At 46.5% G+C, this 18,246-nt stretch overlaps 1 protein-coding gene across 2 annotated transcripts in view; it reads right to left on the reverse strand.

Annotated features, from left to right (window-relative positions):
• The window catches only part of CADM4 (cell adhesion molecule 4), a 1,490,292-nt gene that overhangs the window by 507,565 nt on the left and 964,481 nt on the right, over positions 1–18,246 (reverse strand). For both annotated transcript variants that reach the window (XM_069640887.1, XM_069640888.1), the window contains exon 2: positions 12,914–13,060. In XM_069640887.1, coding sequence (XP_069496988.1) covers positions 12,914–13,060 — 147 coding nt within the window. The remainder of the gene's footprint in view (positions 1–12,913; positions 13,061–18,246) is intronic.

Raw genomic sequence — 18,246 nt, forward strand, 5'->3', positions numbered from 1 at the left:
AGAAAGGTCATTGCTCCTGTTAAAAATGCATTTAACTACAGTGACGATATATTGGTGTATGGTACTTTTCAAAAACAACATGATGAAGCATTAGAAGAGGTGTGCACTGCTCTACAAAATAGTGGACTGACTCTAAATGGATCCAAATGTGATGTAAATTAAAAAAGTCTATTTTTTTTGGACATATATTCTCTGAAAAGGGAATAAGACCAGATTCAAAAAAGTGAACACCATTCTTTATCTGAAACCGCCAAAGGATATATCTGCTAAGTAAGATCGCTCTTAGGAATGACAGGTTATTGTGCTTGTTATGTGCCTGAATTTGCAACATTAACAGATCCTTTGTGACAACTGTTAAAAAAGGAAACGGTATTCATATGGGATGAAGAGTGCGACAACAGCTTTGAGTTGATAAAGAAAGAACTCATTAATAGCCGGCAATTAGCTTACTATAACCCAGAAGGGGAAACAGAAGTCACTGAAGATGGAACTCCTGTGGGACTAGGAGCAATCCTGGCGCAAGTTGAACCAGGAAAGGAAGATGAAAGGCATGTTATAATGTATGCCAGTCGAGCAGTGAACAAAATTGAACAAGCATATTCACAGGCAGAAAAAGAAAGTTTGGCGGCTGTGTGGGCTCGTGAAAAATGTCATCATTTCATAATTGGAAGCCCTTTCACGCTCATTACAGATCACCAGGCTCTGATATCATTATTCGGGAACCCAAGAGTTAAAATGCCCCCACGGATTGAAAGGTGGGGAATGTGCTTGCATGAATATGATTATGTTATTGTACACAAACCTGGAAAAGAAGCAAATCCGGCTGATTATTTATCTCGACATCCAACAAAAGAAAATTATGACAAAATGCAAATGGAAGCATAAAATGATATGTCATACTTACCTGCCAACGCCTCACCACCAACAATATCGAGAGTAATGTTTGATGAACAAAGCAAGATTGATCCGAAAATTCAAGCAGCTATACATCTGACTGTGACTGGTCAGTGGAAGAGGATGCCAAAAGAGCAAGAAGTTGACAGAGGAGTAGATATAAAGGAATTGCAAAGGCTGGCGAGAATAAGTGGAGAATTGGCAGTAACAGATGATGGAATGCTTCTAAGGGGGTATAGACTAGTGGCGCCTAAAAGCTTAAGGAAAATGCTGGTAGCACTAGCACATGAAGGCCTGAGAATAATAACAAATACAAAGAAAATATTGAGGAATCAAATACGGTTCCCATGGTTGGATATAATGGTTGAAGACGCTGTGACAAAGTGCTTTGCGTGTCATGTATCTGCATCCGATAACAACACTAGCCCACTTCAAATTGTTCCATTACCAGATGCGCCATGGAGTAGAATATCTATGGACTTTTATGGACCTCTAGAAGAAGGGGGACATTTATTAGTGATATTAGATGAATACTCACGATTTCCATTGGTGAAACATGTGGTATTAACTGCTTTCCATCATGTGGTTGGGATTTTAGATGAAATGTTCAGTGAATGGGGAATTCCCAAAACGGTCAAAACAGACAATGGTCCTCCATTTCAAGGACATCAATTTGAAAGATTTGCAGCATACTTAGGATTTAAACATCAGAAGATTACTCCGCTGTGGCCAAAAGCTAATGGCATGGTCGAGAAATTCATGCTTAATTTGAAGAGAACAAGACAGAAGGCTGTGGTAGACAACATGGCAATGACTCAAGCAGTGTCACAAATGCTCAGGAGTTATCGGAATACTCCACATGAAATGACAGGGTATTCACCATCTGAATTAAGGATTCGATATAAGCCTCAAAATCGCATACCGCAGTTGAATGATTATGCTTTGGAGGAAGATGAAGAAATAAGGAAACGAGATGAAGTAAAGAGAAAGAAGGTCAAAGAATGGACTGATCACAAAAGGAGAGCCAAGGACAATAACATTGGGGTGGGAGAAAATGTGTTACTTAAGCAGAGACTGTGTTCTAAATTGGATTCAAGGTATAAACCAGTGATTTGGAAAGTGAAAAGAGTAAAGGGACCCATGATTACTGCAGTTGATAAGGACAATCATGAAGTCACGCAAAATGCATTGTTCTTCAGGAGGCTGTTTCAAGAGGACCCTATGAGTGATGAAAAGATTGACAGTTCAGCATGGGATGATATCTCTGTGAACTCAGAAGATCTGCGAGTAGTGAAGAAATAACTGAACAAGTGGGAGGTCATGGTTATGGTGGTTTAGGTTCTATAGCTGATGGGTCACATCCTGGTGAGTTAGAGAATTTGAATCTGATTCCAGATCCACAATGGTGAGAAGTCGTCCTAATCGAAATAGTACATAAACCAGACCGACTTATTGAGCAAATATAGATGTCATGTCAATTTCAACAAACTGTAAGTACAGAGCAAACAATGTTATATATATAGTTGATGAAATTAAGAATATTTTACACATTAGTAGTAAGTTGAATGATAAGTAAGGGGGGATTGTTGTAGTGTCAATAGTTACAGGGTTTGGAATGTTACTAAGTCAAGGATAGTGGAATGTGGAATGTTGGGGTTGTTCAGTTCAGTCAGTTATGTTTTGGTAATTAAAGAATACAGTTCGCACAGTGATGGTCTCTGGCATTAATGAGAATGAGAATAAAACAGTAAGGAATACATTTGAGCCTGGTTACTCAATCAATAATTTGGCTTTTCCCACCCACATGTTTTGGTTAGGGCATTGACCTGTGCCCATGGCCCAGTTTGTGCAAAGTCCTCTGCATTGCCTCCAAGGGTACTGCCCGTCTGTCCCGAGATGGTCCTGCCTTGCCAACACATTAGGAGTTTGTTTAAAGCTTTTATTAAATGTGTAGGTGTTTTAACTTACCGGACTGTACCATGTTCCCCACCATGAGGGACATATGGAACTTTGAGGCTGAAGGACAATGGCAGTTCTCCCCTGGAAACCAACAGCCATGGACTGGACTCACCTGGGAGAAGGAAAGGCACCGTTGACAAGTGACATTTGAAAGGAGAGCCAAGAAAAAGAAAGTAAGGGAAAAAGAGATAAAGACAGAATGGAAAATAAAGAGCTGTGAGCACTAGGGGGTCGCAGCCTCAAGCTGCCCCCCAGGACCCTTGGATAGACCAAGCTAAGCTGCGTCTGTCAGTTGCAGCCCGGCGTGAAGATAAGCCCTGAGCTGCATGTGCAGTATGACTGGGGTGAAGACAAACGACTGTGCCCGGGGCTGCGCATACGCGGTTGACCCTGATCGAGAGTGTGGCCTGAGAGGCATTGACCCGCTCGGTGGCCAACCCGGACGGGCCAGAAGATGGGCAAAGCTACAGGCCGTGAGCCCGGTGCAGCTCGGGTGAAGATAGCGTCCCGGCCCGGGACCGCGTGTTGTGCCTACCCGAACCAGAGCAGGGCCTGAGGGCTATAGGTTGACCGGGGGGCCAGTCCGGGTGGCCCAGAGGTATGAGAAGTCCCGGGCCGTGTGTGCAGTGCCGCCCGGGTGAAGATCATGGCCATATCAGCAAGCCCGCCCGCCCCGTGGCCATGCACAGCGGTGGTGAAGAGGAAAAAAACCCTGATGGCACAGGCAGGGAGAGGGCGAGTCCACCAGCAATGCTGGGGGGCCTGCGCAGCACCCACTCTCCCTGGGGCCAGAAGGGGAGAGTGGGGAAGCAGAACTTACCTGGTGCCCATGTCACGATGTCTACAGTGACTGTGACTCAGCGCGATGTGCGCCGGATGGGCGGAGTCCAATGAGGACTTTTCCCCACCTGGGAAACCACCGCCACCGAGGAAAGGAAAAAACATTAACCAATGCGCTGCCAGCAGGCAGTGCAGTGCAGTCTGGGCTCATACGCCCCAACAAACATTTATATGTGCCAAAGCCCTATTAAAATAACAACACCACCACGGAGGAAAAATAAACAGAGGCTCTCAGCCCGAGAACAGTGTGCACACACCGCCACAGAGGAAATTTAATCCAGAACCTTCTAACTGGGAGTCTTTGGGATCATAAACCCAAACGAACAGTTGGGGTTTTACTCAGCATTTTCACTGCCACAGAGGAAATATGGGCTTATAAGCCCCAACATGGATTCAAGGGCTCCCAATGCCCAGATATGAATGCAAGGGCTCCCAAAGCCCTAGGGGAGGAATTTGCACATGCACACCACCATGAAGGAAATCAGGCTTTCAAGCCCATATGTATACCAGGGCTTCCCAAGCCCAACCAGGACACAGGGCTGCCAAAGCCAACCATATGCCCTGTGAAAGCCATCTGCGGCAGAGCAGGGGTTTGTGGTCATGTGTGCAGAAGGACAGCGGTGGCCCCAGCAGAAGGTACTGTAATTTGCCGGCTTTGTTTAGGGACCGACCAATGAGGTCTGTGGGTTAATTAATAAGGGCAGACTGCTGCTGCCAAGGTTAGTTAAAGTGTTGCAATGGAAAAGTACATGTGGAAAGTATTGGGGAATGTATTAAGATGGATGCCCCGAGGGAAGTCAATGATAACTTGCCTACGGTTAACATGCATGGGATTGTGAATGTTGGCAAATGCCATAAAGTTGAGAACATTAGCCTGCGTCGTATCTAGACAGGATTGTGAATGTTGGCATATGCCACACTTAGAGTTGAGAACATTGGCCTGCGCCGTATCTAGACAGGATTGTGAATGTTAGCATGTGCCCCACTTAAAGTTGAGAACATGAGGCTGTGCCGTATCTGGTCAGGATTGTGAATGTTAGCATGTGCCCCACTTAAAGTTGAGAACATGAGGCTGCGCCGTATCTGGACAGGATTGTGAATGTTAGCATGTGCCCCACTTAAAGTTGAGAACATGAGGCTGCGCCGTATCTGGACAGGATTGTGAATGTTAGCATGTGCCCCACTTAAAGTTGAGTACATGAGGCTGCGCCGTATCTGGACAGGATTGTGAATGTTAGCATGTGCCCCACTTAAAGTTGAGAACATGAGGCTGCGCCGTATCTGGACAGGATTGTGAATGTTAGCATGTGCCCCACTCAGACATAATTCCCAACTTTGGCCTGCGCCGCATCTGGACGGGATTGTGAATGTTGGCATATGCCACACTTAGAGTTGAGAACATTGGCCTGCGCTGCATCTGGACAGGATTGTGAATGTTAGCATATGCCACACTCAGACATAATTCCCAACTTTGGCCTGCGCCGCATCTGGACGGGATTGTGAATGTTGGCATATGCCACACTTAGAGTTGAGAACATTGGCCTGTGCCGTATCTAGACAGGATTGTGAATGTTAGCATATGCCACACTTAAAGTTGAGAACATGAGGCTGTGCCGTATCTGGACAGGATTGTGAATGTTAGCATGTGCCCCACTTAAAGTTGAGAACATGAGGCTGTGCCGTATCTGGACAGGATTGTGAATGTTAGCATGTGCCCCACTTAAAGTTGAGAACATGAGGCTGTGCCGTATCTGGACAGGATTGTGAATGTTAGCATGTGCCCCACTTAAAGTTGAGAACATGAGGCTGTGCCGTATCTGGACAGGATTGTGAATGTTAGTGAATGTTAGCATGTGCCCCACTCAGACATAATTCCCAACTTTGGCCTGCGCCGCATCTGGACGGGATTGTGAATGTTAGCATGTGCCACACTTAAAGTTGAGAACATTAGCCTATGCCATATCTAGACAGGATTGTGAATGTTAGTGAATGTTAGCATGTGCCACACCTAGACTGAATTATGAAGATTGCCAAGCACTACACTTAAAAGGAAAGGAGAATGTTGGCATGTCCCGCACTTTGATAGAATTATGAACATTGGCCTGTGTGGTATCTGGATGGTATTGTTAGGGTTGGTGAGTGCCACACTCAGACTGAATTATGTTGGGCAGCAAGTGCCACACTTCCATAGAACTGTGAATGCTTGCATGTTAAATGTCACATAACCCACTAACCAATATAAACTCTAACTCTCTACATACTTAAAAAAAAAAAGTACACAACCATCTCTCGCACAGCCAGCTGCACGCACTTCACCACACTGCAACAACACATAAGCCGCACCAACAGCACACGCGGACTGACACTGATCCAATACTCACACCAAAGCTCAGCACCCGATGTCTCCCGAGTTGAAGCTGCCAACAGTACACCACTCCTCCCACTATCCTACGCCCTCTTCACCTTACTAACCCATCCAACCTTTCCCATTTACAAATCCTCCAGAGCACCTGGGGACCAATTCCGTTGGTGACGGTGCGCTATATAAGCACCGTTAACATAGCATAACATAGGGGTTTGAGCAATGAGCATCCCCTACCCATATTAATGCAACATCAAACATGGAATGGGACAAGGGGGCAGGGGGTTGATTGAAGGAATCAGTTATGTTTAACTGTTGCATTTTATTTTATATAAAAGCCTGTGAGGGCACTAAAAATCCTCTCTCGTGTACTGTGCCTTATTACCTTCAAGGAACTCAGTGGTGTGGCCCATCGCCTGTACTAACCTTTTCATTGCAGGCTGCTTAGCGCCCCTCAACCGACCAGGTGGACTCTGAGGTTGGGGTGGTGTCCTTGTGGATTCGCCGATTTCCTGACCCGGAGTATTTTTAATACTATGGCTTCCTGGGCCAGAAAAAAAAACAGGGGCTACATTGCTGTTCACTAGGCTGATTGGTTCCGCGAGGAGGGACTCCACACAGTGGCCCTCACTGAGCGGTGCTGCCTCTTCTTTTGATGGGTAAAGCCTGTACCCAGGCTGCCCCAGCCGGCACGAGACTTTTGGCACAAGGAGGCAGTAGCATGGTTCCTGGACGGAAAATGTGAGGCAGTCCAAGATCCTCTGCACACCACACTAATCCACCGACTGCGAGTGCCGAGATTAAAAGTCATTGGAAGATCAAGACCCGTGCGGTGGCAGCGATATATGACAATGACCCCCAAAACGAGGGCATGAGAAGAGCTGATGAAATTGCTAATGAGGTTCTGCTCCCGAGACCGACTTCCATTCAGAGCGCGCATCTGCTTTTCTGGCCTGTTAGGATATATGTGCCTATGTGGGAATCCCGCGCAGGTGGTGGAGAGCCCCAGAGATCTGGGTCTGCTTGTTATGTAGGGTTGCTGGTAGCGCTACCTCCGGCAGGTGGTACATAGCACCTGTGTTGTGTTGCGCACTTGGACATCGCGTATCCCACTCCATCCTTTACAAATGTAGAGTCAAACGTAAGGGGTGAGGGTTCCAATATGGCGGCCAGGAAAGGGAGCAGAGAAGAGGAGGGGTTTGTCTATACGTGGGTATTACAAGCAGAAGCGCGGCTAGTCTGCGAGCATCGGAAGCCATAGCGGGTGCAGACACGTAATGATGAGAAGGGGGCAGTGTGTACACATCACTCGGAAGCAATAGAGGGGGCAGTCTAAGCACCACTGAGTGAAGAGAAAGGGCTGTCTAGTCTGCAAGCATCACTTAGGAGAGGTGCCAGTCTGCGCAAAGCTCTTAAAACCAGTACAGGGGGCAGTATGCAAGGGTCTCCTAGAGCCTAGGATACACTCGCAGGGAGTGACAATGGGTAGGTCTACAAGCATCTCTTAGAAGTAAAACTGGAGGGCAGTCTGCAAGCATCACTCAGTAAACAATGCAGTGTATGAGCATCACTTACACGCAAGAAAGTTGGCCACTGTCAGCATTACTTAGAAGCAAAAGAGCTACAAGCAACGAATCTACAAGCCTCTCTTGGAAGCAGAAGAGGCGACAGTCTACAAGCCTCTAATCTACAAGCACCTCTTGGAAGCAGAAGAGGTGGCAGTCTACAAGCAACTAATCTAGAAGCATCCATTGGAAGCAGAAGAGGTGGCAGTCTAAAATCGTATCTTGAAAGCAGAAGAGATGGCAATCTACAAGCATCTTTTGGAAGTAGATGAGGTGGCAATATACAAGCATATATCAGCGGCAGACGAGATGGCAGTCTACAAGCATCTCTTGGAAGCAGATGAGGTGTCAGTCTACAAGCATCTCTTGGAAGCAGATGAGGTGTCAGTCTACAAGCATCTCTTGGAAGCAGATGAGGTGTCAGTCTACAAGCATCTCTTGGAAGCAGATGAGGTGTCAGTCTACACGCATCTAAGCATCTCTTAGAAGCAGAAGAGATGGCAATCTAAAAGCATCTTTTGGAAGTAGATGAGGTGGCAATATAAAAGCACATGTCAGCGCAGAAGAGGTGGCAGTCTACACACATGTAAGCATCTCGCAGAGGACATTGAAGTCTACAAGCATCTTTTGGAAGCAGACGAGGTGGCCATTTATAAGCATCACTTGGAAGCAGAAGAGGGGGCAGTCTACAAGCCTCTAATATACAAGCACCTCTTGGAAGCAGAAGAGGTGGCAGACTACAAGCATCTAAACTACAAGCATCTCTTGGAAGCAGAAGGGGTGGCCGTCTACAAGCATCTAACCTAGAAGCATCTCTTGGAAGCAGAAGAGGTGGCAGTCTAAAATCATATCTTGGAAGCAGAAGAGATGGCAATCTATAAGCATCTTTTGGAAGCAGATGAGGTGGCAATATACAAGGACATCTCGGCGGCAGGAGGGGTGGCAGTCTACACACATTTAAGCATCTCTTAGAAGCAAAAGAACGGGAAGTCTGCAAGCATCTTTTCGAAGCAGATGAGGTGGCAATCTACAAGCATGTCCTGGAGGCAGACGAGATGGCAGTCTACAAGCATCTCTTGGAAGCAGAAAAGGTGTCAGTCTACACGCATCTAAGCATCTCTTAGAAGCAGAGGAAATGGCAGTCTACAAGTATCTTTTGGAAGCAGATGGGGTGGCAATCTACAATCATCTCTTGGAAGCAGAAGAGGTGGCAGTCAAGCACCTTTTGGAAGCAACCTTAGAAGGCCCTATCAAGCACCACTCGGCGAAGAGTGTGCTCAATATACAATAATCACTTAGCAGCAGTAGCAGGGGCAGTGTGCAAGTGTTCTTAGTGTGGAGGGGCAGTGTGCAAGCAGCAGACAGAAGCAAAAGGACGGAGCAGTCTTCTCACTTAGAAGAAGAGGGGTTTGTCTACAAGCTTGTTTTAGACGCAGCAGCCAGGGTGGTCTGCAAGCATCACTGAGTGAAGAGCGGGGCAGCCTGCAAGCATCAATCGAAAGCAAGTAAGTGGGCTGGATGCAAGCATCACTTAGAAGCAAGGGGGGGCAGTTTCAACCATATCTTGGAAGCAGAAGAGGGATCTGGCAACGCAGTAGATGGCAGCCTGCAAACCTCGCTCAGTAAAGAGTAAGGGCAGTCTTCAAGCATCACTTAGCAGCTGCAGAGTGGGCAGTCTGCGTGGCTCGCTTGCAGGCAGTGGGCCGAGCAGGCTACAGGCAGCATTTAGAACAGAGGAACACCTATGTTTCGTTTCAGAATGTAGGCAATAGAAAAAGTCAGTATTTCATTTCATACCTCTCCGGAGGGATATTGGGATTTAATTGCAGGAGGTTTGCTACCGACATCCGGAATTCCTACCACCAAGGTTGTCGGGGTCCACTTTGCAGACCGTGGAACTCGCTGCCCGCGGCATTGTGCTCCTCGTGTACCTCGGCCTCCTCACCATTTTCACAGCTTCCTTGTATAGAGATCCAGCGCACAGTTCCATGGTTTGCTGCCTGGTTGTGGAAAGGTTCAGCTGCAGAGTGCAGCTTGTCAAAGTGAGCTGTGTTCTGGCAGTTTCCTTGGGGGTCTTAAGGGATGACTGAGAAGTTATGGCTCTGTTTCTTGTGGGCTTTAGGAGAGGATTGGGGGGGGATGTGGCTTAGTGTCTTGGGGTCTTAAGGGATGATTCGGTCGCTACGGCCCAGTTTCTTGAGGTCTTAGGAGATGATTGGGCAGCTAAGGCATAGGTTCTTGGGGTTCTTAGGAAATGATTGGGCGTTTTTTGCTCAGTTTCTTAAGGTTTTAGGACAGGATTGGGTGGCTTAGCCCCAGGTTTTTGAGGTTCTTAGGAGATGATTGGGTGTTTTTTTTTCAGTTTCTTGGGGTCTTAGGAGAGGATTGGGTGGCTAAGGCCAGGTTTCTTGGGGATCTTAGGAAATTAGTTACTCGCTGTGGTCCAGTTTCTGGAGGTCTTAGGAGATGATTGGGCGGCTAAAGCTCAGGTTCTTGGGATCTTATAAGATGATTGGGGAATACGGCCCAGTTTCCTGAGGTCTTAGGAGATGATTGGGCAGCTAAAGGCCAGGTTCTTGGGGTTCTTGGGAGATGATTGAGCGTTTTTTGCTCCATTTCTTGGGGTTTTAGGAGAGGATTGGCTGGCTAAGCCCCAGGTTTTTGGGGTTCTTAGGAGATGATTGGGTGTTTTTTGCTCCATTTCTTGGGGTCTTAGGAGAGGATTGGGTGGCTAAGGCCAGGTTTCTTGGTGATCTTAGGAGATGATTGGGTGGTTGCAGCCCCGTGTCTGGTCGGATTGGTGCCTGCAGTTACCTCAGGTTCCGTTTTGTCAGTTTCAACAGAGACCTCATAGCCTGAACGGGTGACAAGTGTAAACCTCCCTCTCTTCTAGAGCAGTGGGTCTGATGCACTATGGATCTAACCTTAATTATACCATCATAACTCATCTAATCAATGCCTCAATATTGCAGGTTTAGTACCTCCTGAAGTCAAGCATGCAGCCATTTCACCCACAGTTAAAAATCGTCCTGGAAAACCTGAAATTCTGGCTACGTCCATCCCATCTCCCTCTTCCCTACACAGCAAAGGCCTTGGACATCTCATTCACCAGACAATATTTTGATCCGCTCGTACAACACAACTTCTTTTGCCCTCAGACAGAAACTGAAACCACACTAGAGGATGTAGGGCAAGAATACCCCACAGCTAGGAACCAAGGTCAAGCCTGCACCTTGTTACACCGTGACCTCTTGCCGACCTTTTGACAATGTACACCACTGCACTCTTGTGTGCCTCCTTGAGGATTCCAAGGTCTTGCCCTTCTCTGGGTCCCTGAACCCAACGGGTGTAACTGCCCTCCTCCTTCTCATTTTATTGTGAAACCAAATCCTGTGGTTTGACAGTTATATAAAACTTACCTTCTCCTCCCCTTCAATGCATATTAAGAGACTCTGGCACAAATCCACAAGAGCTAGAGGACAGGCATTCCAATACATCTCAATCTATGCGATGGCGAGCACCAATCGATAGAACATTCGCCCATGCACATTAATGTATAGGTGAACAAAGGTGGCTTGTGTCACGACACCATAGAAACAGAAATTCCATAGTCGACCCTGTAGATCCAGACCTTGGATCGCCGTTCTGCTGGCTGCTGGTATGGCCAGCTTCTGTTTCCGTGCCAAACGTTTGTAATTCGGGGGGCACCTTAATGTCACTTTGATAATTGGACAGCAATTTCTTAGAGTCACAAAGCTGGACAACCTCCACTTGTAAGTACTTCAAGGGTCCTCGTCCTTGTAAACAGCTCTCCAAGATGACCCTGGCCCTATCAGTTGCCATGTCGCGTCTTGATTAGTGAAATGACACCTATGCAGACACTGCTGATAAAACCACAGGCACACTTCAACTAGCTGTAAACCACACCACCGCCACACTTCAACTAGCTGTAAACCACACCACCACCACACTTCATCTAGCTGTAAACCACACCACCGCCACACTTCAACTAGCTGTAAACTACACCACCGCCACACTTCAACTAGCTGTAAACCACACCACCACCACACTTCAACTAGCTGTAAACCACACCACTGCCACACTTCATCTAGCTGTAAACCACACCACCACACTTCAACTAGCTGTAAACCACACCACCATCACACTTCAACTTGCTGTAAACCACACCACTGCCACACTTAATCTAGCTGTAAACCACACCACCACCACACTTCAACTAGCTGTAAACAACACCACCGTCACACTTCAACTAGCTGTAAACCACAACACCGCCACACTTTCAGAATAAAAGCAACATCCTCCCGGCATTGAAGTCATTTCTTTGGTTGCAGGTGAAGCAATGTATAGAGTTTCCCACACTCTGCCTGGTCCACAAAGCCTCCTAATGACGTGAGCTTCATTACATCACGAACTGTTTCCATGTTAATAGCCATCGAAGCCTTTACGGTCAACCTCTCACAATCTACTGGTTACCCCCTTGTACCATTACACATTATTTGGTTATTGATCTCTTTGTTAGTACGCCTTCTCCCCCTGAACTATTCTCCCATGTTAAAGCTGGTTGGCTACAATTTAGAAAACTAGGGAACACCCACAATTCTCAACTGCCTTAAGTTATTACCCACCCTTGTGACTCCTCTTCCTCTCATCTCTATCTATGGATCTTCCAACCCCCTCACCCCAAGCTCTGCTCGTGTCCTGAAGTGGCCAATTGGTGGCGTGCGCCATTTTACTACAATATGTAATAAAATAAGATAACGTGTGGCAGATGACAGACTGGAGGAAGCTCAACCTTTTTGCTGTATCTTCAGCCTCTGTCATTTCTGATCTGAAACATTCCATAATTGATAACTTCCCAAGGGGCCGGAATCTAGACTGAATGAGGGGTGACTAGATTAAAGGCCATGCAAGTAGGAGACCGAAGTTCTAGACCTGTCTTCTCCACCTGAGAAGATCCTGTGTGATCCTAAGAAATTCACTTTCTCTGCCTCTACTTTAGTTGTCATATCTGTTGAGACTGGCTAATTGCTATATAAAGCAGGTAACATTTACATAACCAGTTAGAATTGTCAGTTTACTGCCTCTGTTGCCCATAGGCTCTCTGCTTTCTTAAACTACTTCCCAGAGCAAGGTCCTCAAGGAGCCTAGATGCAGGAGGTGGCCCGGAATTTTACAACATGTCAGTATTGGGCCTCATTACAGTAGAACAGTAGCCTCATATGGTGCTTCCAGCACCTGGCTTCCCCCCTCATCCCACAAGACCCAACCTTACCACGCGTCCCATTGAAAAAGAGTGTCTGCCGAGAGGGATTCTGGATCACCACGATGGAACCATCGTACTGGTGTAGCTTGCAGTTGATCTCCGCCTCACCACCTTCCACCACTGTGACGTTCTCGGCCTTCACCTCCTGGCCTACAGCTGGTGAGAAAGCAGAGTGATAGAACCATGAGCGGGCAAACCAAGGTGAGGTACACATAGACATCTAAAAGCCAAAAGCGAGCATGCACCAGTTCAGATTGATAAAGTGTGAACACAAAACAATTCGTTCAACTCTGTTTTTCGGACTAAATGTTGAAGCCTCAGGAGAACATGATTTTATGTATTGTTTCTAATAGGTTCAGAGAAGACAGAGGAGTTCTGTTGAAAGATAGCAAATACTACAACTCATAAACATGGAAGAAAATAACAGTGGAAAGAAGGAAGTTAAAAAAGGGAAAACTAATGAAAATTAAAAATCCAAGCTACCTTACTTACCACTCTCTCACTCACCACCCCAACAGAAAACGAATCTTCTACAGGAGGAAATGATTATGCTACCTAGACCTAAGTACATCAATACAAAGTCTAGTCCATGGAGGCAAAAGTACAGGTACGCATATGTTTGTAGGTCGTGAGTTCTTAAGCAAGGTTGCTACAAGGCCAACTTTCAGAGGAAATGAATTCCGGAGCTGCGGGATGGCTGGGTCCACACTTGGTTGGGCAATCTCAAGCGATCCTTACTCCTGGTTTCGCTAGACAGACCCAACCGTCAACTGTGCTGTTTGTGGCAACGAAGGTGGTGGAGCCAGGACGAGCATTGTGTAAAAACGTATGCTGGTTCCAGAAGGGTAAGGGACGCCAATGGACGTGGAACAAAATAGGAGCTGTAAACTCTTGAGGTTTGCCGGCCAGTCCCAATCGCACCAGCACACAGTGACATTTCTGTTATTCTAATGCGAACAACACAAAAAAGAAATTGAAGTCAAGTTCCCTCTAAACACAGAGATCAATACAGAATGGTTGGAGAACGGAGATGTGAGTGAGGCCTGGGATAATTGAGTATGGCTTGTAAGAAAAATGTTCCAATCTAAAATATGATTTTAGAGTTAGAAACGTCACGTTGTTGTATTTTGATGGAAGATTGACTTATGATTGTGGTTGGTAAATTGTATTTCGAATTGATTAATGGTTTGCATCCATATCTAATCAATTATCTGAACTGATGGACAGTGACAGAGTAGTGCAGCCAGAGACAATGAAATCCAATGCTTATTGACTGTTTAGTGAGAACAAAACTACACACATATATTTGGAAATATAACAACTGCAGATGTAAGAAAGATATAGGTTTGTAGCAACCATTGATCCTCAGAGCAGTCAAGACTGGGAGTTCATCTTCACTCACTGGCATCGCGGCAAACCTAAAGTGCTAATGCTCGCCAATGCTTAGTGAGGCTGAACTGCCTGGCTGACCCCTAGACCTGCCAGGAGGGTTCTTTTTCATTTTAATGGTTAATTTATAATCCTGGGATCGGGATTCGAAACTGTGTTGTGCTGGTTGTCTTCCTCCAAGACAAACGCGTTGCCCCTGAGCTATCCTTCCTCCCCAAGATTGAAATTCAATAGGACGCCTCTAGGAATACACAGACACAAACAGATCACCTTCTCCAGTTTTATGTGGCTGAAATAACATTTGTTAACAGCAATCATGGAATATCTAGCGAGAATGAATGTGGGTACAACGCCATTTGCCTGCTCTAGGGGTAGCTGTTTTTCAGTCCTCGGCATGGCAATTAGAGGGTTGCCTCCACTGGGTGAGTCTTGTACATATAGAGCAGCCAAAGGATCAGCACAGGAAGCTAGTCAAGAAATCCCAGAAATCTTGTGTGTCACGTGGAGTGGGGCTCACTCGGGGCGACAGGACTCCCATACTTGATTGGAGGAGCTAGTGTACAGTGAGGACCCTGCACCTAAACTGAGGAGCTGGTCTCCACGGAGGACACTGGGCCTGACTGGAGGAGCTAGTGTCCAGCACCCAGGACACTGAACTAGGCTATTCTTAGCGCCATCTTCCAAAGACTCATATAAATCAGGGATCAGGGAAGATCACTGTGCAAGCTCCCCCAGGTCCTCAATCCTGTAACCTCTCTGGGATCACAGTGTCGCAATCCATCCAGAGAAGAACTCAGAAAATACTCCAGGCCATCCATCCAGACCTTTTTTTATGTTGCGGGGGTGGGGTGAAGCCCCATCTTCTCTCCCCACCTCAACTATTTCCCATACCCCACCCCACCCCTATATTTTTTTTAATGTGCCCCAGAATGGAGAAATGTTCACAAAAAACATACAATAATTTCTCCATTTGTTATTTTTCCGACTCAGTTTAATACGGATACCTTCTCAACAACCTGCCAACCGGCCACCCTGGACTACACCTTTGAGCCTTGATAAAGACCATCAGAGGTGGAAACACACTTTAATAAAATGTACACAAACCACCACCAACAAGGATATAAAGAGTAAAAATAATTTTCAAGGTAAGGTACCTGGGTACAAACAAGTTATAATGCTGACAAGGGGTGTTGGCAACACCTCCCCAACCCGTGACCTCGCAGCAGACTAGCCCAAAACGCACCCTAAAAATATTAAGTGGAGCGCAAGTTGATTCAAAACCCTAGTTCCCAAACACTCCTACTATCAGAGTTTTTGAGGTCAACGTTTGGGACATACCATTCAAAGTCCCAAAGAGGGTTGCAGATCTGGATCTGAAGGGTTTAGTTGCTTCTGCAACGGCAGCTATGGACAGACCTTTCAGTAGCATGAAACCTAACAAACATTGAGAGGTCAGTGTAAGTATCCGGGAACCAACCACAAGAAGAGCAAATTTTCAACTGTCCCTAGAGCCCAGGTTCTTTCATCCATCTCAGCAGAGCACGAGTGCTTACAAAAAGCACACAGGATGCATTACATCACAGGAAGTGACTTCAGAGGACAGGAAGTCACAGCAAGGAAATGCCAGTGTCTTATAAATAAGGGTGTGACTGGCCATTTGGGTGAAATTGACTTGATTGACAAAAGAACATGCTTTTCTTTTGCAACACAGTAGCAATCTGTATGGCAAGAGGCGGCTCGGGGGCAAATGCTGAATTACTTCCCGGATACCTGGTGATATATACAAAGCACTGCCCACTTTTCTGACCTAATGCCACTCTTTAATCATTCAGACTTATTTTTAACACTCTGGAAGTCCTGGCTTAACTCGTGCCGTTTTGAATTTCTGTAGTGAACGTGCAATGCTATTTTCCCATTTAAAATATGGGGCAACGAGTAGCATGATGCAAAGTGGTGGCGCTTTACAGCCAAGACCGGCTGAACAACTTGATGTCTCTGTAAAAGCTACTACTGCATAGATATGCTCGAAGAGACCCAGTGCAATAGCCCCCCCCCCCCTTTGCCATTCTTTCACACACGTGTGCAGCTTGCCGCTATGCAGACAAAATGTGCAGTTCAGCGGAACAAATGCATTTTGGCAAGCAGGCATCATGGGAATTAAAGAGATTGCCTTCAACATCTTAGTCATTTGATTGTATTTGTGGTTACTTGAATGTGACACATATTGAGCGGCCAGTTATGGGAGCACTGGGGGTTTGGCACTGAAGCAGCTGTACACAACAATCGTCACCCGAAACAAGCAGAGACAGGATGATGGGTAACTGCAGCCCTGCATGAGGCTCTGTTGGGTTGTTGTGCTCCACAGGCTCACACTTAAATGAGAAACCTTCCCCCGCCTCCTCAGCTGCCTTCAGGTGGACCAGGTCCCCCCTGTGAAAATGTTGAGGGGACTCTGTCCACTTAAATGAGAAACCTTCCCCCGCCTCCTCAGCTGCCTTCAGGTGGACCAGGTCCCCCCTGTGAAAATGTTGAGGGGACTCTGTCCGAAAGCAGATACCCACGACTTGTACTCTGCATCTGGGGGGATGGGCCTTTCCGTCAAAACCTTTGCAACACAGGAATAGAGCCCATAAACATGCCTGCGAGGACAGAGTGGGGGGCATTTTGGGCTCTGTCCGTGAATTTCACTCCCTCTACATCTCTGCTATTGCCCAACAATATGCAAATACGGTCTGCAGCAGCAATCCTTAGCAAGGATGTTCACACATTAGCTTACATTCTGTGGGCTGCCAATTACAAGTCCATCTTGAGGCATAGGCTCCAAGTGAGTTTATCTAGCACATAACCAGGGCTTTAAGTGGGTGGGGGCTAGCCAGGGCTCGGTCACAGCAGTCTCCAAATATTGCCCTTGAGGCGTGGCTCTGCGGGGCTGCCCAGCTGACTTCACCGACCAGATTTATTTCATCATAGCCATGTAAATAAAAAGATATGTTTCAAGACTGCTCTTCATTAATCAGCAATGTTTAACATCACAATGTCCGTTTTCACACACAAAAGGGACATTATGAGAGAATGCATGTTTGATTTTTGCAACACATAGTTGTACAGTATTGTCATTAATTAGTGGAACTACTCCATAAGAATCATGGAATCCTTCCAAAAGAACTGTAGGGCTTTATGGTATGCTGTCCTATTTTAATTTGATGTGCTATTTTATATTTGAGTATGTTCATTTTGGTGAATATTTGTACAGCACATGAATTCTACATAATGGGCCTCATTATAAGTGTTGCGGTAAGGCAATAACGGCGCCGGTAGTGCTACCGGTGCCGTTGTTACCTCGCCGCAATATTACGAGTTTGGTCGCGGGTGCTGCTCTGGATGCCTGGTCAGACCAGACGTGCAGAGCGGCACCCGCTAGCAGAGCAGGATGGTAGCAACGGTCCCGTTATCAACCATTTCCCATTGAGCCCTATTGGGACTCAGATAGGAATGGGGACATACTGGGTCCTGGTCCCGCGAATGGGATTTATCAGGCCCGCAAAGGTCAGAATGGCCCGGTAATTCCCATTTTTCCAGACCCGAGTTTGGGGGTAGCCATGCCGGTAAAAACAGCATGACTACCTCCAAACTCGTAATGAGGCCCAATGTCTTTTTTAAGGATGATGTCTTTACTGTCCCTGCATTCACTTCACCACACATCCATTTGGTCACATCTATTCCACATAACTTTCCTTCTCCTGTCTGTCACTTACCCAAGCATTCCCTATGTCATTACAGGGGGAAATCCCCTGACTCCCCATTCTGTTGTACCCCATATTCTACCCTGCCACTCTTTGACCCTAACCCTAACCTTTAGCTAACCTTAACCACATGCATAGACAACTTCACAATGTGAAGATACAGACGAAGTAAAGGCATGGACAAGTGAATGTATGCCAAAAGTAAATGGG

Source organism: Ambystoma mexicanum, chromosome 1q, assembly GCF_040938575.1.
Source record: "Ambystoma mexicanum isolate Mex_15411 chromosome 1q, UKY_AmexF1_1, whole genome shotgun sequence".
Classification (NCBI taxonomy): domain Eukaryota; kingdom Metazoa; phylum Chordata; class Amphibia; order Caudata; family Ambystomatidae; genus Ambystoma; species Ambystoma mexicanum.